This window comes from Gobius niger (assembly GCF_951799975.1).
Source record: "Gobius niger genome assembly, chromosome: 8".
NCBI classification, from domain to species: Eukaryota; Metazoa; Chordata; class Actinopteri; order Gobiiformes; family Gobiidae; genus Gobius; species Gobius niger.
In genome coordinates, this window is record NC_136859.1 from 14,969,259 (window position 1) to 14,993,305 (window position 24,047).

Genomic DNA, 24,047 nt, shown 5'->3' on the forward strand with positions numbered 1-24,047 from the left:
GCAATCGGTTAATCTCCGACGGCTCATTAGTTAAAAGAAAGATGCAAAGCTGTGTTGGTTACTGCATATCTACAGTATACGTAGACACATACCTGGCCTCGTTAATCCAATTAGATGGAGTGGTAGATTTCAGGGTTAAACTACAAAACAGATCGTAGATGACATTTAAAGATGTCAGAAATGATGCAGCTTCTTCCACCGCGCAAAAAGGCAAAAGCCAGATGTTACTGAAGCCGCTATGTCCATTCTCTCAGATGTTTGTCCTCACAATGACCATATTGTATCCCGGTGTAAAAGCATGAGTGCAGCCCGAAAACAGAGATCCAGGATAAACCCTATTTGGCTCTGCACATAATGATGCTTGTTTGTCAGGCTGTCCTGCTTTAAAGGGCTGGAGATCACAAACATGCGAACATCCAAAACTAATATTAGACTTCCTGTGTTGCTGCTTTGAAACCTAGTCTTTATATTGAAATGCTGCCAATCAACATCAGTCAGGGTCAGCCAGACAAAGTATTGTAGGCTGAGCGGCCTTGGCTGCAACAATGAATTAGTGGAGTACGATCAATAATGATGCATTTGTCTAATGTAGCGCTTTTCCAGATGTTACTTTACAATTTTGTGCATTAGTAAGTAATTTCCGAAATTTCCATTCTGCCATTCTGCGTCTACTGCTTCTCAGTCACTCACCACATTAATGCAAGGGGAAGGTGCGTTCCCCTTGTATGGGATTTGTGGACAAATGCTTTAACCACTGACCCACTGCCGTCATTTACATCCACTTTACTTAAACCTTTTGCTGCCCTTTACTCAACATCTTCATGTGCTGAAGTAGCTCAAGTGGTAGATCTTAAAGCTTGGTGCTTTGATCTTGGGTTACAAGTTTCTGAAGCATTGCGATTAGATTTGCAATTTATGTTTTAGAATAAAGCTTCAGTTCAAAGTGCATGTTTTACACGACTTCAGAGACTGAAATATGAACTTCAAGACTAGTACAGGAAGGACATACATTTCACAACACCTATAGACAAAGACACATTTCTGTTCTTACATGTTTGTAGAGGTCTAGACCAGTGTTTCCCAGGTGTACGGGGACCCCTCGGTGGACTCAATGACCTGGCAGGGGGTACTTTGATAGAAAAAGCTATATTTGTCAGGAAAAGGGGTGTCTTTGGGGGATAGTTTGTCATTTTACTTGCAAATAGCGCTTTTAAGTGATTGCTTTCGAAATAACACCCTTGAGAAAGGAGGTACACGGACAACCACTGAAAAGTCCAAGGGATCTGCAAGACAAAAAGCTTGGGAATGACTGGTCTAGGCCACTAGGTTTACAGGTGTATGTGCAACATGATGAATGCTTGTGGAGGCATTATATTACTTACATACTTGAATGGAAATGTTCGCAATGTGCAATAATCGCAACCATTAAAAGCGCAATTAAATTTCATTGTGTTAAATTGTGCTGTCTGCCTTAAAGGAACAGGCCACCGGTTTTCCATACTGAGATTTGGTCTTACCTGAGCTTAGACGAGTTGATACGTACCTGTCTGGTCTTGCGTGCCCGTGGAAAAGCTTGGTTGCTTCTTGCTTAACCCTGTTTGAAGCCATAGGAACATGCTGGGAGAGGCCAAATGCTAACAACATCTTTGGTCGTTTTGCGTGACTGAGGGAACGCACAAGACCAGGTACGCATCAACTCGTCTAAGGTCAGGTAAGAACATATCTCAGTATGTAAAACGGTGGCCTGTTCCTTTAACTGGCATTACATACTCACTTTGTGTTCTTTAATTTGAATTAATACTTTACTGCACTGGAATTTAACTTGACATATTGTTTTTTATGAAACATTTCAAGCTTGCAGTAGCACAAAAAGAGAGCACACTGCAAAAAGTAATGAACTAGATTAGTTTAAATGTCTTAATTTGAGCCTAATAGTGTAAATTTGAGTTGTTTTGACAAGTTAAGATCTAGTTGAGCGTTTGACCTATAGATTCACTTTTGGTCTTGTCCCATTGGCAGTTTTACTTTCTTACATTAACCTGCCTCAGAACTAACTAACTACTCAAATGTCATCAAACTCGCAGTAAGTAAACTTAGTCTGATCAAGAAAAAAAGCCTAGACGAGTTGAAACCGCTCAAAACAAGATACATTTCCTCAATTCATTTAAGCCAATGCTTGATGTTAACTTTTTGTCGTCTAATCTTCTTGTGATTTGGGAAACGCTCTGTTTACTATTTACTTTTTTTTACTCGAGATCTTGTCTTCTGCAGAGTGCCCCAGACTGACAGTCTAATGCACTCCCCGGTCTCCATGGCCTCCAGTTAACACACTTCCCTGAAAGTTTTAAAAGCACTCGGGCTGGACTTTACAAGCTCTAATACGCAACAATTATCTGCAAACCCTGGGAATCTTATTGTTGTTGAGAAATCCCCCACATCTTGTTATCGCGCAATGAAAAAGTACATTCAAAGTAGACACAGTTTTGAGCGATGCATCCGCAGTTACGCTCCGGGACAGTGAGTCTCATTAATCAGGTGGAGCCGCGTGCTGTGATGTATTATTGCTGAAGATAAGTCATTGCTCACAGTGAGAGAGCAGGGTGGCGTTGGGGGCAGAGTGTAAGGAGGAGGGACGGGGGGGTTCAGAGGGCGCGTTTCCCTCCCTGTCAGTCCACTCCTGCGCACACACATAAAGCACAATTTATAGAAGGTTGAGAAAGGCCGCTGATAAAAATCTGTTGTTTGTTTGACCTCGTGTTCAACAGCAGAGGATCGCTGTTGTTTGTGAATCAGCGTGAGAGCCCACCTATAATTCACCACGCTCTGTGCACGAGACGCGGATATTTTCTTTTGCCGTATTTTTCCAGTTATTCCTCTGGTAACGATGTGTTTTAGCTTTCCTCTGGGAGAAACTGGAGGCGCTGTTAGACACTTGCATCTTTGAACTGGTCAAGAATAGGCCTTCCTTCTTTTGCTACAGCTGCAGTGTATAGTGGTTCAGGACTTTTGCATTTCTTGTGCTGGCCTATTGGTAAATGTATTACAAACAAAGAAAGACTAGTATTCAAATAGTATTCTCTTACCACTGGTTGGGAACACGTCTTTTGGGGTCAGAGCTGCAGGCATTGTCCGTTGCCCAGATGTGGCTCCTCCTCACCCCAGCTGTTTATTTTGCTCTGTCTCTATCTGGTGCACAGGTCAGGTGATGACAGCAGGAATAGCAGAGATACTGAACGGCTACTCGCTGAAGGCGGTTCTGAGGAGAGTTCCCGGAGAGAAGCACACGAGAGCGGCTGAAGACACCAACGATGACAGCTATCTAGGTAATTTGCATCCACAAGATTAACCAGTGGCTGGATTTATAGCTGTGCAAAAGGTGTTTAACAAGGAGGGGATAAATGCCTGAAAATTGCAAATGAGGATACACCACAGTCGTAGACAACCTCCAGGTTAATGTTCCTACAGAATGTCACTCAGGAAAAATGTATACAGCCCAGACCTGAAATTAGATTTGAAGATCTTTTATACAGCGATAAATGCTTCTCTTTCTTAGCCCCCTCCTGAACCAAGCACATTTTCTCCAGTTTGGCTTAACCCAAATCTTAAAGCTTTTTGGGGGGAAAAAGTGATGAAAAAGGATGAAAACACAGCAAAAATGTAGCAAAAAAAGGCCACAAATAAGTGACAAAAACGCAAACAATAAGACAACAAAAAAGTGAGTAAGGAGAGACTAAAATGTGACAAAAACGCCGTGATAACGTGACAATAAAACTTAGGATCACTTTTGTAGGCCTTAGCTTTCAAATGAGGTATTACACTTTTGCTCTCCTGTCGAGAAGCTTTCATATTTGGTTAGAGCCAGACTGGAGTTAAAGCGGGGGTTAAGAGGTTCTGAAAATCTGCTGAAACGACAAAGTTACAGTCCTCTTCAAGTGATTGAAGTTTGTATCTCAATAGGGACCAACCCCACTAATAAATGATTTGGTTCTAGCATTATGAAAAAATGGTAGAAATGGTTTCAGATTCATCCCACTCACCACAATTTGGAATCCGATCATTTACAAGAGACATGATCCATTCTCCCATTGTAAACTATGTATTGACCAGTATATGTGCTCAGCCTTTTCCACACCTCTCTAAAGCCAAGACTGTTGTACATTTTTTTCAACTGTGCATCCAGAGCATTTTGTGACCTGCTTTGTTGCACCTAGGTTACTCTGTGGCAGTGGGAGAGTTCACCGGAGACTCTGTACAAGGTGAGAAACCATAACCGCATCCACCGTTCAGCACTGCCCTTGTCTGTGGCGAGGACAGAGGGCGCACATCTGGGCCCAAAACACGTAATGAAAACCATCGCTGTAGAGCTGGGCCGTGACCTCAACGGGACAGGCACATCAGGAGCGACTGATAAAGGAAGTTCCTGTCCTGCTTTTGCAATGATAATGATTAGTGGCAGACTCTTGGCTTTTTTTAGGCCTAGTCTTGGTCTTGAAGTATTAGGTGGCAAAGACACATCCGCACAAGAAACATCACGTGCAGGTGGAAGGGGGTGTCTCCGAGTTCACTTTTGATTTGGGGAAACCCAATATGACGCAAATAGGCCAAAACTTCAACAATACAAGACAGATTATTGCATTTGTGTTCGCTACACTTTCTGCACGCGCTGGTGACTCGCCAGTTTAGCCTGGTGTGTTTTGATTCCAGTCGTGGAGCGCTTTCGGGCTCAGCTCTGAAGTCCAATGAAAAGCATGTGTGACAGGCCATCAGTTTTCAGTACCACAAATGAAACACATAAGCACTTTTAACAAAACAATGTTCTCTTCTTTTAAATAGGGAATACCAAACCAAAATGTGTTCCCGCCACAGTCATGCTGCCCGAGGTTTCAACCGCCTTTTATTGCTCCCTTGTTAAGAGCTCATTCACATTTATTCAATTTGTCTTAAGTCCACCTCTTACTGTAACACTGCACGATTTACAGAAACATATTTGCATGTTTTCTGAGAAGATTGCGATGTAGGTTTCGAATTCGAGAATCAGTTCACTGTGCACATGCTATAAACATGTCCAGGAGCAGAGACATTTGAGCGAAAACTGAAAAAAGAACTTTAACTCAATAGGATTACAGGTTCAAACATGAAGAGACAGGATATTCTGATGTTTGTAAAGGATATTGTTGCAGCTTTGTCTAGTCCTTGTAACGCTCACACTCTTTTCTTTGCTAATTACTCTCATTAATGGTATCTTTATGAGTAACCCGAGACATGCCCTCAAACAAACCAAAGACGACCCAGTGTCAGAAGGTCTTAAGAGCTTACACATGCCCCTTGATGAGCTATGTTGTGGTGCGCTGCCTGTTGTGGTCTTGTTCCCCAAAGCCGTCTCAAACTCGTTGTAGCTGCGATTCAGTTTAAGGCTCTGAGGCGTTATTTGTGGCAGGGCTCATTGGTTAGACTCAGCGAGCGACCCGGGCTCCTGCGACCCAGGCTTCTTCTCTCTCTGGGTGGGACCGTCAGCTTGTCCTAATGCTCTCAGCACCACACTCATCAATCAGGTCCATCCAACGATCACTCCTCGCCAGGCTGACAGGGTGGGCTGAACTGTGCAATTCTGTTTGTCGCAATGCTCTGTTATGACATTTTCTATCTCAAATGTTCCCATGCAGGAGAAATTAACTTTTTTTTTTAATCTTTCCAGAGCTGATTGCCGGAGTCCCGAGGGGGGCGCAGAATTTTGGATATGTGAGTTATACATTGTTACTAAAGAATTATTGAAAAAAATAATAACAAGCTGAACCATTAAACCAACAGCACATTATACGATACAAGTCGCTATTGGCCTGCGCTATTTTGACCAAAACATCTGCAATACTTTCTGACTATGACTGCAATGTATTTGTTTTAATCACAGAGAGTCATTAGCCATCCTTCTCCCAGTCCCAAGCCTGTAGAAATTAATTGTTTCTAGTGTTAAATCATTTACTAAATCAGATTAAGAAAGGCTGATGCATTGGTGTGGTGTAGTTATAGCTATAATGTTAGGGCTTGATGTGTTTTTTGTTTTTTTTCTTCTTCTTCGTTATCGCCACTTTAACGATAGGTTTACCACATGAACATGAACTATACTTTTTTTGATACCTATACTAAAATATGTGCATCTAGAGCTAGAAAACAGAACAATAATGTTCATTTATGTAGTGCTTGGCTTCACAGGACCCAGGTTCGATCCCTGTGTGGAGTTTGCATGTTCTCCCTATATCTCTGTAGGTTTCCTCCGGGTACTCCCGTTTCCCCTACCACTAAAAACATGTATGTGTGTGAATGAACGGTGGTGGTCAGAGCGGAGGGACAGTTGTTGCAGATGTTTACAGATGTTTACAGATGTTTACAGATGTTTACAGATGTGTACAGATGTGTACAGTCGTGACAGCGCTTCTGTCAGTCTACCACCACTGAGTATGGAGTGAATGTAAAAGTTGTCCCATGTAAAAGCGCTTTGTGACCATGTCTGTGAAAGGCTTTATCCAAGTAAAGTCCTTTTCTTTCCTTGTAAATTTGTATCGTTATTTAAGCTAAAACAATCAAGTAACCTCCTTAAATGCTGTCCCTGGACCAAACAGACCTTTGTCTTTTTTTTTTTTTGTTAACAGTTGCTTTTGATACTTTTTCAAAACCAGTAGTACTTAAACTCTTTTTTTTAGATTCATACTGGTATCGTTTAACAGTACCCAGTCACTAAACTCATTATGCTCATTTCAGTGCTCAAATTGGCTCCACTTCTAAGCATGTCCCTCTAATTGCTGGCAGCCATTGTTTTGAGCTTCATTTAAACCTCCTCACTCCCTTGTGTTCCGGCCGACACAAAGTTCAGGTGTGTTGTGTATGTAGGGGATGTTGCTGTTGTATCCTAAAGGAACATGAAGTGACCCCAAAAGCACTTGTCCAAATATGGGCGCCTAATGCTCAGGTCGATACAGTATTAGCTCCCGTTTGAGCGGTGGTTTATCCGCGCTGTTCTCTGCTTGGGAACATGTCCCCAGGGCGAGCCGTGTCAATCCACTTCAATGACGCTCTGCTTCCTCTGCATGTGGAGGCCGCTGACCCCACCTGACCCCACTAACCCTTCTCCACACACAAGCGACCCCGAAACACTCTCTCACCACCGCGTCTGCAACATCACCGAGTCTGTTGATGTTTCATTATGGTGCTGCTGCTTCCTTGAATAGATGTCATCCAGAGGTGGCGAGAGTGGCAACAAGATGATGAAGTAAGAGCTTAAAGAAAAAAATGACCTGAAGTAAAGAGTAGTGATCCAAAAATGTTTAAATGTACTGGGTTAAAAAAAGAACAACTTAAGTACTGAATGTTTGGATTGACAGCTTATGTTATCAGACTGCAATGCGTCATACAAGGGGGCGTGGCTTCGTCAAGGGTAGTATGTTTTGGGAAACAATTTTTCACTCTTTTTAGACGTTTTCTGGTGGAATATGAACGTAGATCACACACATAAAGTAAAGTATTAAATCGGGTCCATATGGATGTTTTTTCACAGCAGATTGTTCAGTAAAAGTGAAAAAACAGCGGTCATAGCTAGCGTTAGCATGTAGCATGATGCTAACATGAAGCATTCTCTGTTATTTTTGGTAATTATGGGTTGTTTTGCTCCTCTCCATGTCTTTGTATCTGTATTGGGTAGAAAACTATATTCATAATTCAGCATTTGTTAAAGAGACTAGATGCAAGTTGGTCATTTTATACTCACTACTGCCACCTCAGGTCTTATATGTAACTGCAGTCTCTATATTAAACTCGTGCATGACGGCACTTCGGACCCGAAGTAACAACTTTTTGAGTGAGTGCAGGATTTTAGAGGCAGTTGTGGTGAACAGGTCTGGGCTCTACACATTAGGACGTTGCTGGAACATGTAGGGTTGAGGAAAATACTTAGTTTTAACATTTTTAAACTCTGTATAGTCCCTTTAAAGTAGTTTTGGAGTAAATATAGAAAATCTAGATTTTTCTCCTCTTTGTTTTCCTCCTCAACTGCTTGATCATATATGGGCATTTGCAAAGATGCCAAAACATGATCTGATAGACCAAACACAAAATATTGCATAAATCCTTGTCTTTCGTAGAAACTGACCACGAAAGAGAAGAAAAAGTAAATCAATCAAATTGGAATATAAGTTGCAAGTCGTTCAAATCATTTAATATTAAAGCTTTTGTCACTCATAGACTTACTCTGTACATGTAAAAGAGTGGATTAACAAAACTGCTCCTACAATTTCTTCAAATGTCACTCAAATATAGCCTGGCTAACACCAGACTAAAATCACAAGTGATATTTAGTCTGGGGACCACCAATTCATTTTCTCGTAGGAGAGGTGTGGTTTACGATCGTCCATACTCGTTTATTGGGCGATACGAAAAAAAAAAAAAAGTCTATCATGCGTCTGCACGTAGCCACAGCCAATCGTATCATCGTATGAGATGACGTATGACGTATCCGCTGTAAACTTTTGAGCTAAATTATTTAGAACAAGGTCTAAAGCTTGATCGAACAATAGCATCGCGTCTGCTGCTGTCATGTTGGATCCGTAAAAAAACTTTTTTTTTTTTATCCGTAAATAAACTACAAGCTTTCGAATAGCGCGTCATCGTCTTGCCGTCTCTCCTCGTTCTGTGATTGGTTCCCAAATCCACCGGAAAATTGGGCCATGGTCTCCAGGCTGTTGTGCAGTTCGAAATAATTCGAGCGCACACAGCAGCCTGGTGTTAGCCAGGTTAACTCAAATATGTAAAAGCACCACTTTCGATGTCGTCATAGTCTACATTTACATAACAATAGTCAATTCTGGTTGGGTTTCCCCTGTGACCCATCTGACAGCTCCAAGTGCAGCAAAGTCACATTTAACCAAGCGATCTAATATACGTGTTTACACATCTTCAAGCGACTGTGTTCGTAAGTCTATCCCCATTTAGTGCGTCTTCGAGACATCTGTGAGCAGGTCAGCGCGCCGCGTCCCGGTACGTGTGTGTGTGTCTTCGCATGTAGCCCGCGGCTCTCTCCATGTGGTTGTTATTTTAGGTCTTATGAAGGAATTCTCAGCCTCTCTCCCTCTCTCTCCCCCCTCTCTCCCTCTTCCCCAGACCCGAAGCAGGAGGGGGGGAGCGAGGGGGAAATGTTTAAGATCCAAAGTGGATGCTGGGGGTGGGGGAGGCTATTGAAACGTAACGCAGTTGGATAAAGTTTTGTGTCGATTTTTTTCGCATTCTTTATTTGTCACATTGGTCAAAGAACAAAGCTTTTTTTTTATCGGTTTTGTACATGTGTCATTTTAATACGCCAAAGATCTAATAGATAAACATTGAGATTGATGAAAGTCCAGAAATCAGTGGTAAAATTCAGTTATCACAGTGCAGATGTTTTGTACTGTATTTAAAATTCAATCTGCGCTGTCAACAAAATCTTATGTGAGATATTTCTTATGCTGGCTTTATTCAATCACAAAGGCACGATTGTTGGCAGTGGAAAGGTCTTGTAATATGTAAGATTTGTGGACCCAATCTATGACCAAAAAGAGTAAGATTCAACCTTTGTGGATTTTCCGTTCTGCCTATTTCTTTCAAAAACATTGAATTGCCCCGAGAGTCATGCAGGCCCCTGTCGTCGATCTGAAATGATGACTTCAATTTCTAGAACACGACTCGTAGACTGCCGTGAATGATCTGAAGTTTGTTTCTGCTTGTTGTAGGTGGCTATGATTAACTCTACCAACATGACCTTCCTCATGAACTTCTCTGGGGAGCAGGTACGTAATTAAACATATTTAGACTGAAGGACTGGTAGCAGGCCAAGGCTGGAGACGTGACCTCTGTATGCGACTATGAATTCTGGCGTGAGAAAAAAAAAATCAGCTCTTGTGTTTTATACGAAACAATGATTAAAGTATTACGAATTGCAAAGAGCTGATTACAGTGTGTCTTTACAATGCGTGTCATTTCAATGCTTTGACAAAATTGCTTTAATGCTAATTGGGAATGGGAAAAGTGCTGTATTGAATTGCATGTTTTCAGGCATGAAAACTATTGCAAGTCAATTAGATTTCCTGAAGGAGGCAGATCATTTGCATATCTAACATCTGCTGTACAGAGAGTTTTAAATGGGTTATTGCTTTTGAATAAACGTGCTTTTGATCAAAGTGCGTATGACACATTAGACACATTTTTTGCTAAAACATAGTTAACGCAATTATATTTAAGATTTTGCCAAAGATTATACCCAGCTTTCTTTAGTTCGGCCATATTTGTGATGTTTATAGTTTCACTTCCTTATCGGACACCGAGAGGAAGTGACATAGATGAAGGCAAACAATTTTAAACTGTTGCCATGCCAACCACGTTCAGTCAATGGGAAATGAGTCAAACTGCTATGGAGCTTTACCTTTATCTATGTCACTTCCTGTTAACTGCTTATAAAATTAAATATATCTTCCGATTTCTTCATTAAAATTGCTGCTGCTTCACGGAAATTAAATGATAATTATGTAACTGATGTTATCTTTCTAAATAAGTCATTTTTTCAAAACCTTATGCACAAGTTAATGTATAACTTTCTTTCTTTCTATTTAGATGGCGTCTTATTTTGGATACTCCATATCTGTGACTGACCTCAATGCAGATGGGTAAGTCTCGCATCCTTTTCAATTACCGCCTCAAATACTCTTGTCTTGTATTGCCTTCATTTTGTCCCAGGATGGATGATGTGCTTGTGGGAGCACCGCTCTACATGGAGCGAGAGATGGAGAGTAAGCCCAGAGAAGTTGGCCGAGTTTACCTCTATCTGCAGCTGGGCCCGCTCTCATTCACCAAACCAGTCGCCCTCACCGGGACTTACACTTTTGGACGCTTCGGCACTGCGATCACACCCATGGGAGACGTCAACCAGGACGGATACAACGGTAAGAAAATGTGGAAAACAATCCAAGTAAGAATAAATGATTACAAATGAGATGCTGGAGCTTTGTGAGTAGCCGAGGCCACATGGTTAGCGTTTTCGACTGATGAGGGACTAATCTTTGGACTTGTTTCCTGCGATTTTGGCGACTGTTTTGTCTTTGGCTGAGGAAATCCTATCAGATGCTTCTGCCCTGAGAGACGCTAAAACCCTCTTCAGCCAATCAGGAAGTGCGGCGATGAAAGGTTGTCTGTGTGAACCTGTGATCGTCGGGGGTTAAGGCCACATGTGCATTGTGCAGTGAGTTATTTTTAACCAACCAGATGTGCGTCAAGATAAAATCATCTGGGAGCTTGTCCTGCAGCCTGACTTCATTCCTCTTCAGAGTGTTTGTTTTATCCTCAAATTGATTGGAAGAAAGGACACGCACACATGTACACAAGCTGCAGCCGTCCAGACTCCGAAATACTCCAGAAGGTTAAAAATAAATTAATTTTGTGCACATCTGGTGATCTTTTGACCAAATCGATTCATGATTTATTAATGGACCCGGTGAGGTGTTGTTATGTGTTGCGTCTCACCCCGTTAAAGGATTTAACCATCTAATCAATAACCAGTGGATCAATGGGGAAGCTCTTTAGAGACAAACTCATAAATCAAAGTTGAAGCTGTCAGAAGGTGTCCTGTCTCTTGGGAATGACTGTGTGGCTTGTCTGCTCAATGGCAAGCCACAAAATGACAGTACAAAGTCTTAGACATGTTTTAAATGCAACTATAGCCTCAGAAATACAGTGGGAGGAAAAAGTGAGTTCACCGTTTAGAATTTATCACATTTCTGCCTAAATTGGTCATAAATTGTGATCTGATCTGTATTAAAATCACAAGAATGATTAAACAGTGTCTGCTTGAACTAATACCACCCAAACATTTACATTTTATCATATTTTTATTGGCCATAACATGTAAACATTCACAATGCAGGGAGGAATAAGCGAGTACACCGCCTGAATCTCGCTGAACAGAATATGTTCACAGTTGTGCTGTGGAGCATCCAAGAGCTCTTTCAGCAACCAATGTTGAAGAGTGAGTGAGTGAACCTCTGTATTAAATAGCTGTCTGATCTTTCTTTTGCAGCATTAACTGCTTTTCTGTAGTAGATTAGACGCTCACAACGATCGGGATGAGACCATTCATCTTTACAAAACTGCTGCAGTTCAGCAAGATTCAGTCGGTGTACTCACTTGTTCCTCCCTGCCCTGTGAATGTTTACATGTTATGGCCAATAAAAATAGGATAAATTGAAAATTCTGGGTGGTAGTAGGTCAAGCAGACACTGTTTAATCATTCTCGTGAATTTCATAAAGATCAGACCACATTTTATGACCAATTTAGGCGTGTACTCACGGTGTACTCACTTTTTCGTCCCACTGTTTTTCTGAGGCTATAGTTGCATTTAAAACAAGACTTTGTACTGTTATTTTGTGGCCATCGAGCAGACAAGCCACACAGTCATTCCCAGGAGACAGGACACCTTCTGACAGTTTCAACTTTGATTTATGAGTTTGTCTCTAAAGAGCTTCCCCTTTGATAAAGATCAGACCACATTTTATGACTAATTTAGGCAGAAATGTGAGAAATTCCACTACTCACTTTTTCCTCCCACTGTATGTGTTGATGTGGAGGGAAAAAATATTTTCTGAAGTAAATGTGTGCTCTACTTTATACTTCATACCTCGACTTTTACCGCTCACCGTCTTATTGTTCAGCCTCAGTCGTTCTCTGAGTGAGTGACAAGTTCATTCAGCCAATCACAGGGAAGTGTGAGCTCTCAGAAGAAACAGCTTTATTTCCTAGTAGTAATACAATAGGAAGTGTACAGCAGTGGTTTGGTGCTGTTGCATAGTTTATCATTACATCTGGCAGTACTCTGAAAGCCATTCTCTGATGTGTGTAGCATTTTCCTATGTGCTTTTTTCTCATGCACTATTGTTTATTGAATGCAAATGAATGCATGCACCCCTCCAGCATTGCATCAGGTCACCACCAGGGAAGCGTAGCGATCTGGCTTTTCTTAACAGATATATCCGTCTGCCTTTTCTTTGTGTCCGCGCACAATCGCTGACAGATAAATCTCTTTGTGATGACACGGTACCGCTCGCGTCTTTGTCATCACCCCCCGCTTCAGGAACGTCCTCAAAGCACAAGCCCATTTCCTCTCTGCTTCACGGCTGTATTGACTGTCAACTGACCCGTCCTGTCACTTAGGATGATCTAATTTTGCACGTGGTTCTTTTTGGTTTTAAATTTTAATCAGCCTGATGTCCCGTGAGTGGGGCAGGGGCGCTGGCCTCACTTAGTCACAGTGGGTGATCCTGTTCGCTCGCATTGCGTAGGTTGTTGCTATCCATGACTTTCACATTATTTGAACATTTTTTCTTGCTTCTACTCATAGTTCTCGCTCATTGGCTCATGTATACACTTGCATAGACACATGGTTGCAGTTATCCTCTCCCTACCCCACAATCTGCTTCATGTGGAACTAGTTGTTTAGGCCCAAAGAGAGGGGGTCCCGGGACAAACAGGATGTCTAGAGGTGTTTGCATAGATACAGTCCTGAAGCGCAAATGCGTGATGGAGCGCAGTGTGGCGCTTGGATATAAGATCGTAAACAGCTAAATAAACAGGCTCGTGCCGTGATGTAAATGTAAGCGCAGTGTTTCATTCGGTGACAGGTGAATTAAAGATGTAAATCGGTGCAGTTTGGTTCCTCCATGAATCATCATTGTGCATGCGATGTGTGGGCATTGTTTATGTGGACACTGACCAGAGGAGTTTTTCCACAGTCGAGTGTTGAGGGCTGGTTTGAAAGGCTGACCTCATTATCACAGTAGAGCACAATTTCAGATTAGGAGCTGCCAAGACGGTGCACAGCAGCAGAGTGGGTAGAAGCAGGAGGAGACACAGAAGTCCACGAACTGTTAGTGTCACCATGGGTTTTGTAATCACTAGTATTCTCCCATCACAAAGGGTATCATTTTGTTTAGAGAATCAGTTCAGTTTGGTCTCTAGCTGGGTCAAAGTATAGAGTTGTCTGTCTTCTGTCCGGCCTGCAACTCACTCTCCTTTGTCCTGGACCAGAAACTGACATTAGATGAAAAGGTGAACCTTTGCTATCACTATTGGTTTATGTATTATTACTGTATTTGTACGACGACTTTTTACTATATCATGTTATATTCTGTTCAATTTTGTAATTATGTTTAAATATTTATGCATATTTTTGCCCCCTTTAAAGTTATTTTCTTTATTTGTTGTATATAAGTGACCTCTATTTACTATTACTTATTTGAACATCATCCTGTTCTTTGACTGCACATTTTTCCTGACTTTTTGCACCACAATGAGATGTAGCTGATGTAACAAGTGAATTTCTCCACTGTGAGATCAGTATCTTATCTTATCTTATTGTGATATTCTACCGTACTCACACTTGCTCAAGTGTGAGTACGGAGCTCAAGTGGATTCGAATGACTAAGATGTTCTTCCCCTGAGTGGCTGTAAATAAAGGTCAAACTGTTCCCCATCTTGTGTGACTGTTGCTACCTGCCGCTTCCTCTGCTCCTTCCTCAGAGGGGCCTTAACCATAAACTGATGTCCAAACCATCTTTCGGTCCTTCCTTTTAGACGTGGCGGTGGGATGTCCGTTCGGAGGAGATGACAGAGGAGGACGAGTTTTCATCTTCAACGGGAACAAAGATGCCGCCTCGCACGGCCTGAGCTTGAGCCAAGAGCTGAGGGCCAGGACCAAGAGTGGAGGCTTGCCAGGGTTCGGGTTCACTCTACGAGGAGGACAAGACCTGGACAGGAATCAGTATCCTGGTAAATACTGCTACTCTAAGAAATTAGTACTACTACTACTATTGCAGCTGCTCTTACTATTGGTACTGTGTTTACTACCAATGGGCAGCAGACGCTCAGTTTGTGGCATTCACCTACTAAAGGTCAGTCGGTTCAATCCCAATGCACTCTATAGTGTGTAATGTTGTTGTGTCAATGGGTAACACACTTAGCCATTCACACTCACATTATGAAATGAATGATAATGGGTCTGTGAGTGGTGCGTTGATTGAAAAACGCTTTAAGTGTCATTGGAGGTGGAAACACACTATATTAGTTTGGCTATTTACCACTGACCATTGCTACTATACTATTGCCACTAAGGCTCAATATGCTGAGTGCAAACAAGAAAGCTACAACATGGTAAATTAACTATATATACTTATTTGCCTTTTAAAGATAGTTTTTGTTATTTATAATAAGTTTGGATTATGGATGTTATTATTATATTTACATAGTTGTAAGGTGGAGCCTACAAAACAAGCCATTTACTGTAGGCTTTCTTTCTCCTGGCACTTTTAAGAGGTCTGTTATCAAGACAGATGCTAAATAGTTCTTACTGAATAATAGCATATTTTGTGGGCATCTTGTAAGTAAATACATAACTATGTACTTTATTTGTCATTATGCGACCGTACAACGAAATAGTGTTCAGGTGTTAGTCCTGAGCCGCTGCAACTGAGCCGTGCCGCCACTGAGGGCCAACCTGACCCACATGTTTTTGGAGGTTGGGGAAACCGTAGCACCCGGAGGAAACCTGGCTGGCTACCTTCAGTCTCCTCTGATCCTGGGTTAGTCCCTGTTTCAGAGCATGGTGTCCTGCACTGGTCACCTCCTTCCTCTTCCTCCTGCGCAGCTCCCTCCGCACCACAACAGTCCTTCAACATCTTCTGGGAAGATCTTAGCAGTTCATCTGTTTTATTCTCCAGTCAACGTTCTTTAGCGAGAACAATAGTAGGGACAGAAGGCACGTGTGTCTTAGCTGTGAGTCTTGCCCGGATACCTCCTCGTTTGTCCCTTCCTTGTTTCCTGTTGCGCCTCTTGTGACGCCTCGACTGTGCTGCAGGTGTGGGAGGCTCTTGGTGCCTCTTCAGTGTCTCAGAAAAACGTTTAAAAAGCTGCTTTCTTCAGGACCATTATTGACTCTTTGCAGTAAAAAAAAAACAATCCCCACAAAGACGTACAATAGCATCCAGTAAAACAATGTGGAGCACAGAAACCACTAATCCAGTTCGCAGAAAAATGCAAAAAATGCAGCTGTACCAAGAGAGAGGGAGATTGCTGCCTGTTACCTGATCTTGCACTTAATTCACCATTTGAAATCACCTGTATTACAGTGTTAGGGTTCCAAATCTGACATGTAAACGAGCCAATGCTACGTGAGTTAAAAATGGGCAAACAACTCTGCTGCTAGTAATTCAGATCATTAGTGTTGCATGTGTGCAAAATAAATAAATCAAACTATTTAATATCAAACAAACAGAGGCTACTAATGGTAAAAGCAGCTAAAGCCAAGTTAAGTGCTCAGGTCGCCAATTGAGCACATTCCTCCACTTTCCAGTTCCCTCCAACACATCTTATTGCAGTCTTTGAAACATTTCGCGAAACCTCCCTTTGTCTGCTAAACTCATCACAACAAGAAAGGGTGCAGGAGAGAGTGCCAATATACCGACGCTGTGTCCATCCTCCTGAGATTTATATTACTCAAGAAAACGCTAAATAATAGGTTATCCTTATGTTCGCAGTCTGCCAGCTCTGGAGGCCAAAGCGTATCCTCTTAACGGTGCAGACCAAGCAAACCTTCAATCAAATTACACGCCGCGGCTTTGTGCGTTACACCACCTACTGACTTTTCCACACACCTCTGACTTCTGATTTTACAAAATATTACCCTGACATGCACTTTGCTCGGAGCCAAGAAGAGATTTTTAATATGTGTGAAACAGTGTATGCCCGGGAGAATTTACGTCGAAAAAAAAGCGCATTGGAAAAGAAGAAGGCATGCGAAACCACTTTTACAACCGTCTTTTTTCCATCGCACGCAGCCACCATCTATTACTGAGGCTTTGTTCTTCTACAGAGGAGACAAATGAGATGTTTTAAAGAATTATTTCCCTTTGGCCCCACTCCCGTTGTGCAAACACGACGCACAACAAGGTTAACACAAAGAGCTTTCACTGGCAGAAGAAGAGGAAGTGTTAAATTATTACTAGAGCAGAATTTGACTTGTTTCTCTTTTCTCTTCAGTATTTGCCACAGTTAACTAGTTGCACAGCGATATTTAATTTTACCATCTTTTGCTGTTCCCTTTTTCCAACAAATTCCAGTTGCAACCAGACAAATTACCGTGACTGTAGTGGGTCATCGGGTTGTAAACAAATTTAAATTGCCTTTAGAAAGGTGGCTATCGGCAAAACAAAAAGGCTGCAGTTATTTAGGCAGCACAATATTCTTTACAAACAACAATATACAGTATACTTTCTCAATGTGGTCTAATAGGGTTTAAACTTTACAAGATAAGATGTTCAGAATGTAGTTTTGTGAGTTCATATTTCAGCTTTTAAACAAGTAAGCATTTATCCAGTGACTGAAGGATCACAGTTTGATTACAAGGTTCAAGTTTCAACTTTATTACTGTCCCGAAGGAAATTATTATGCAGCAGGTGTCCACACATGATTACTGCTTGAATACAGTATTAACAAGACATTTCACCCTGACCCCTCCTGGAACCGCCACCTTATCGTGGTGGAGGGGTTTGAGCGCCCGAATGATCTTGGGAGTTCTGTTGTCGGGGGCTTCGTGTACCTGGTAGGGTCTCCCATGGCAAACTGGTCCGAGGTGACGGGTCAGACACAGAGCGGTTCAGAAGCCCCTTATGAGAGACCAACGGGCCCGGTTAGAACCGTGAGGCCGTCCTTCCGTGGACACACCATCTGCAGGAGGAGCCATTAGGGGCTGGTGCAATGTGATTTGGGCAGAAACGGAAAAGTGGAAGAAAATGGATGGATGGATGGATGGATGGATTTCACCCTGATGCCACAGTTCAGTCATGCCAAGCAAACATTTTCCATTGACTAAAATTAGCAAAAAAATGATATAAAAAGTGTAATTAAAAGCCGTGAAACAACTCTGTGAGCTGCTGAGTCACTGCTGGTAAAAACACCACAGTAGTGTACAAATGTTTTAATGTGAACAATAGCTCCAGTATCTAACCTTGTAAAATCTCCATTAGTTTATTATTGCTGCAAATCCCATGATGCTTAGCGATATGGCATCACGATCCTGAACTCTAAGGGCGAATCGTAATGCGGCTGTTTTTTTGTGGTGTCCAGTGATTCGAAGCCGAGTTAACAAAAAAACGTGTGACTGATGAATGATTCTCTAAAAGTTCCCTCAATGTGTGTGAGTTGGAAAGGCTTGAGTCTGTTCTGGGTGTTTGTGTTTGTGTTGAGGATGTTTTGACTCTCACCAATAAGGGCGTTTGTGAAAGAAAAGCAGACACTTGATGTGTGTCTAAATATAGTGCATTTTCCTCCAGTGCGAATCAGGAAGTCAGAGGCTAAATGAGCGCTAGTGTTAGCAGTGGCCGTCCTGTTCACGTCTCTCAACTGTGTCTCGCTGTGAACTCCAACTGAGAAGAGCTTCTAATTAACTCAAGTGAACAATCAGGAAGTAGCAAGAAACACATTTAGGCAACAGCTGAGGCTTTTTACTCAACTACCTATAACTTTCACGGTTTGATAACGGAGCAATCCAGGTAGTGCAGCTTTAAGACCTTCTTCTATCTTGGAAAAGACGATTGAGGGTTTACACCAACATGTTGCTATTAATAGTTGCAAGTTAATTAGTGGCGTAAATCTAACAACTTTCCACCAGTGCCCAATGGAAATCCTCTAATTGCCGGAACGTTTAGTCACATTATAGACCGTTGTACTCTTGACTGGTTACAGGTTTTCGGAGGTATATTTGGGTTTTTGTTGAGGAAGCGCAGTGAAAACTTGAGGGTGGCACAGGAGTCCTCGGTGCTTATAAACCCACACAACGCGCAGGTCGTCTGTCATTAGGGAGCGGGGAGTGACGGAAGTGCGACGAGCGCGTCTGGTGTGTCATTAGTGAAGCAGTAAAGTCACACGGTTCAAAGGGAGCAGAGGGGTTTGATCAGCCTCATGAAAGCCCCGGCGTCTGGGGCCAGCTACTGCGGCCATATGCCCCTGTCAACAGTCAATGTCATTACCGCCACGGCACACACTTAAGCACAGGCCAGCTCCTGCTCTTAATAGGAGCTGTGTCACATACAGTAGGTTCTGGACTTCACATTGTACTTGGATTTGCAATTTGGCAGCAAACTCTTTTTTCTTCATCAGCACATTAACATTAATTAGGCTTGAAATGTACTTGGATCTGTTTGAATATACTATTGTTGAAATATTACATACGTATTCCATAAAATATAACCAGTGGCTTGTAGAGTATAAACCACTAAATGACCTTTGACAAATATACTCGCCACTTGCCCAGTGAGCATAAAGTATATTTCGAGCCCTGAACAGGTTAACTCATGTTTTCAAACCTAGATTGATGATGCTTTCTCAAGGCCAGAGTGGATTTGAGGTCAAATCAGTATTCGAAGGGGTCAAGTTGCCAAAAGGTGAATTTAAGGCCCAACCAAAAGGTCAAAGGCCAGAGTGACTGTTTTACCTGTCAATCACAAAGTCTGGCAGGGAAAGTCTCAGACAGAGAGGTGTGTCCAGGACTGTGGTTTAGGACCTGTTTGGTGCAGACTATAGGTGTCATTAGGCTGGTTCAGGGCAATAAGAAGGTGCCAAGCTCTAAACATTAGAGACTTAACAAAAGGTACAGTTAAAGCCACACTGCGTAGAATTTTACCGAATAAATACAATTCAAACTAAACCCTTTATTTTATGACAGATATTTTCATCATTGAAAAATACCTCATAAATGTACAAACTAATATTTATGAGGCTCAACCCTCCTAAGATATGACTGTAAACTTTACCGGGAGAGGGTACGTCTCCAGCTCGTCTCCACGGAGATGTGACGAAAGGCAGTAGAATTTGAGATTTAACAGGTTAGTTTCTCATCCAAGTCCATTCTTTTATTACACACTGCAGTAACAGCATTGTCTGTGTTGAGCTGGTCATTAGGAGCATGTTTTGTTTTGCCTGCAACAGTATAGTCCAAAATGTTGCGCAGTGTACCTTTAAACAATACCTTTGGAAGCATTTTATAACACTACTACTTATTTGTTTTATGATTCCAGAGACTCTAATTAGTAAAGAAGCGGTATTGTACCTTTTTGTATAGTGGAATAGATTAGTTAAAGATATCAGGTGTCTTTAATTGGCTTCATTCAATATTGCAGAGTTGTTCTTGTCCTCTTAAAAAGAATCTTTCCACTGTCTGATTTTATTGAAAAATCCTGCTCATTTTGAAATACAACTTTACATGTGCACTTCATCTTGTCCGTTTTGGATATTTCCAACAGAAAGCGGTTGTAAAAACATATCTAAAAGTTTCCCCGACTTTGATTTAGGGCTAATATGTGGTCGGGCCACGGACAGCTGAGTTATTGCTCAATGTAATGTTTTGTTTCAAAGTAGAACTTAAATTATGGGATAAGACAAACTACATTAGCGATGGCTGTGCATGCCTGCCACTAATGAGAGTATAAACATAGTCCGAAATGGGCATGCAGTTTACATTTAAGGCCACTTAAGCCAATTTGTACCAAGACATGCCACAATAATGCATGATTTGTCTCTTGCATAGACCTCAGAGATCCTGGACTACTTTCAGGTTGATATTTGCAGTATCTTAAAAAGCTATCAAAACATCAAAAAGCCTTTTCTTTTCTTTGTAAAAAATCAACACCCTTCTCCGTAGAGTGCCATTGACCTCTGGCCTGTACTCATTGAGGCAAGTCCCCAAACAGACAGTCGAGAGCGCAGGGCCAGTGACAGTTTGACAGTCTGTCTAAACTCTGCATGGAGCTTATGTTTTCACAGCAGACACACGCAGGTAGAGCAGATCAGTTACCCTGTGCAGCCCATGTATTTGAGCCCGTCTAAGGTGGCAGACTTGCTATTATAGGCTGGGTTCATAAAGAGCCCATAGTTAAAGTTTGAGGCGAAGGAAAGGATTCTGTGGCATGTCCAAACAGAAATCCGCAAATGTTTTAACCTTAGTCATTGGGCCACAAACTATTTCAACGGCAAATTAATCACATGGCATCTGACACAAACTTTGCTTCTGCCATGCCTTTTTGATACTATTTTCACAAAATGATTTTATATTATTTTTCATTTGTGCTGACAGAGACATGAACTCTTTGCTACTTTTTGTTTTGTGTGGATGGACCCACAAATGATTGAGATATGAATAAACCAGGTTGAAACATTTGCAGATTAAACAAATTGTATCACAGATTTCTATTCTATTCCTATGAAAATGATGCCACATGAGTACAGCCTGTTTACTGTAAGTGTTATAAAATCTCTATTATAGTTGACCAGGTGGGAGGAGTTTATGGTTGCTAGGCACCGGAGCACTATAGTTGAGCAGTCAGTTAGCTAGGGATGGGCGATACCGCATTTTTTGGAATCGATACAATACCGATACTTTTGGGGTCATTTTTCTCGATACTGATACCGATACTGGTCATTATATATGGGTGCATGTATTTCTAAAACGGGTTATTTTATATAATTAATAGGCAAATTAAAATTATATTACTTTAACTGGTTAATTAAACAATGTTAATGTGAAATTAAATACATAAAGTGTAAAATTAATACTTTAATGAGTAACAAAATCTAAAACAGAATGATATGGCTGGCTTGGTTCAATCCCCTGCTGCTGTGGACTGTTTTGGCTCAGAACAAAGATGTAAATCGTCTTTTTATGTTTAAAATTGCTGCCACACCTTCTTTTTACATATGCAAATTCGTATCGATACTTTTTGCCCAATATCGATACTTAAAAAGTAGCCGTTTGGTATAGATCCGCCCATCCCTACAGTTTGCTTCAGTTGGGCAGTTGCAAATGTCTGTGTCTGTGTATGAGGTGGGTAAAATGATATATTCGACAGTTAATTATTGTTTTGCATAGTTTCATATGATAATTTAACAAACATGATTACGGTGTTCAGTTATGTGTGTACAGTATTCGCTAGTTACTTGTAGTAATAGTTGTTCCCCGTTATTTTTCAGATACCAGACTTTGTAACAGATTGAAACATCATTAAAATTCCTAAAGTGTCCTTTGTGTCCGAAGTCGATGTGTTGAGTGGATGAAGAATTCCAGATAATCATAATACAGTCCTACAATTAGTGTCAACAATCAAAAGTGGTGGTGCCGATACCAACAACAGCTGCTTTGTTTGCAGTCTCCTACATCTACAAAGTTATGTTTTCATTATAATTTTACTTGTAATGGTGGATGACTGGATATGTGGACTCAATTCCTAATAAAACTATAATCAGCTCTAACATTGTGGATTTGGACATTTTTCTCAAAAAATAGCAGCTCCCCTTTCATGTAACGTTGACCCTCGCCTTCCTCCTGAGATCCTGACAGTCGATCCTCGAACATGAGCATGGTCAGCCCCTTGGTTTGTGGCTGTATAAACCACCGCGTCTGTGCGCATTTGTGCTAACCTCAAATCAACAGTGGCAGGCGAGCTTTTCCTGTCTGTAAGGAAATAGGATTGACATGGGGAGGAGAGCGCGGATGTTTTTTGAATTAGCGTCTGCGCGCATTCACACTCTCTGGCACACTGTTGGACAGAGATGGGTAGAGTTGCCAAGAATGGGGTGTTGTTACTTCAAAATCATGTTGTTTAAGTGAAACTGAGAAAATAAGCACTGAGTTTACGTTTTCTGTGCAATGTCTGACGTTTGAGCAGGCTCATAATGATAGATGACCAAAAAAAAAGGTCACACGCTCGATTATTTTGTCCACCTTTAGCTTTGATTTCAGCACGCATTAAAAATGGTATAGGCCTTCATTTTTAAATACTGAGATATGTTCTTTCATTAGACGAGTTGATGCGTAGTCATCTGGTCTTTACGCGTGTCCTCAGTCACACAAACAGAGCACAGACGATGTTAGCATTTTGCCTCTCCTGTTCTCATCTATGGATCAAAATAGAGGTGAAGTTAGAAGTGACCAAGCTCTTCCACATTTTCCCTATTTAAATAGTTACATGAGCCTGTACACAATCCAAGTATAGTCACACAAAATTAAACATGTCGATTTTCTAAGTGGATAAAAAGGGGAACTATATTGTATGCCTACAGCTATACTACTATATTGCATAGTTCCCCATTTCTTTCCCTCATAGATGAGAAGAGGTTGTAATGCTAACATCGTCTGTGCTCTGTTTACGTGACTGAGGGCACGCGTGAAGACCAGACAGCTACATATCAACTCGTCTAAGCTAAGATAAGAACATATCTCAGTGTTTAGTGAGTATGGCATAGTTTCAATAAGCTTCTCCAATGACAAAAGATCCAGTGTCGCTTTAATTTTTTACCAACATCTTGTGTTGATAGTGAGAGAGTGTGACCAGTGGCGGTCAATCCATGTGTGAAAATGATGTCCCTGAACCACTGACATTGTCATCTTGCCCGTGCTATCAGGGAAGAAGAAACCTATTGATGGAATACCCTGGTCATTCAGGATGTTCAGGTCGTCAGCTCATTCTTAGTTTGGGCACAGTGTTAATGAACCTAGACCTGACCAATTGCAGGAACCCCAGATCATAAGAGGGCAGTGTACAAAATGATAAAGATTGAGATTGTGTTGATATTTTAAGTGATACACTTTCACATTCATGTTCACATTACAGTACTCTGATGCTTTCCCCAGTAGTTCCCTAGTAGTGAATCGACTTGTTCTTTTGTACACTTTTGTAATATTGTTTTACCAAATATTACTCTATGGACGTCTGTGCCTTTTAACAATGTGCAGATTTCTTCTGTGTTCAATTTATCCCACTTCATTGAACTCTATAATCCCGCACATAAACTAGCTCTAGCACATAATGAAAGTATTATAAACACTGATTTTTTTATTTATTTACAGAAACTGAAAACTACAGCATCTAGCAGTGCAAGTTTTTCCGAAAGTGACCCAAAAACTTCATTACGACCCCTTCGCCTTTACCCCCTAATC

General features: G+C 41.4%; 1 protein-coding gene across 1 annotated transcript in view; it reads left to right on the forward strand.

Moving 5' to 3' along the window:
- Positions 1-24,047, forward strand: part of itga8 (integrin, alpha 8) — a 63,395-nt gene that overhangs the window by 12,760 nt on the left and 26,588 nt on the right. Inside the window, exons 7-13 of the mRNA XM_079562333.1 lie at positions 3,198-3,323; positions 4,212-4,256; positions 5,696-5,739; positions 9,753-9,809; positions 10,630-10,682; positions 10,753-10,958; positions 14,639-14,833. Coding sequence (XP_079418459.1) covers positions 3,198-3,323; positions 4,212-4,256; positions 5,696-5,739; positions 9,753-9,809; positions 10,630-10,682; positions 10,753-10,958; positions 14,639-14,833 — 726 coding nt within the window. The remainder of the gene's footprint in view (positions 1-3,197; positions 3,324-4,211; positions 4,257-5,695; positions 5,740-9,752; positions 9,810-10,629; positions 10,683-10,752; positions 10,959-14,638; positions 14,834-24,047) is intronic.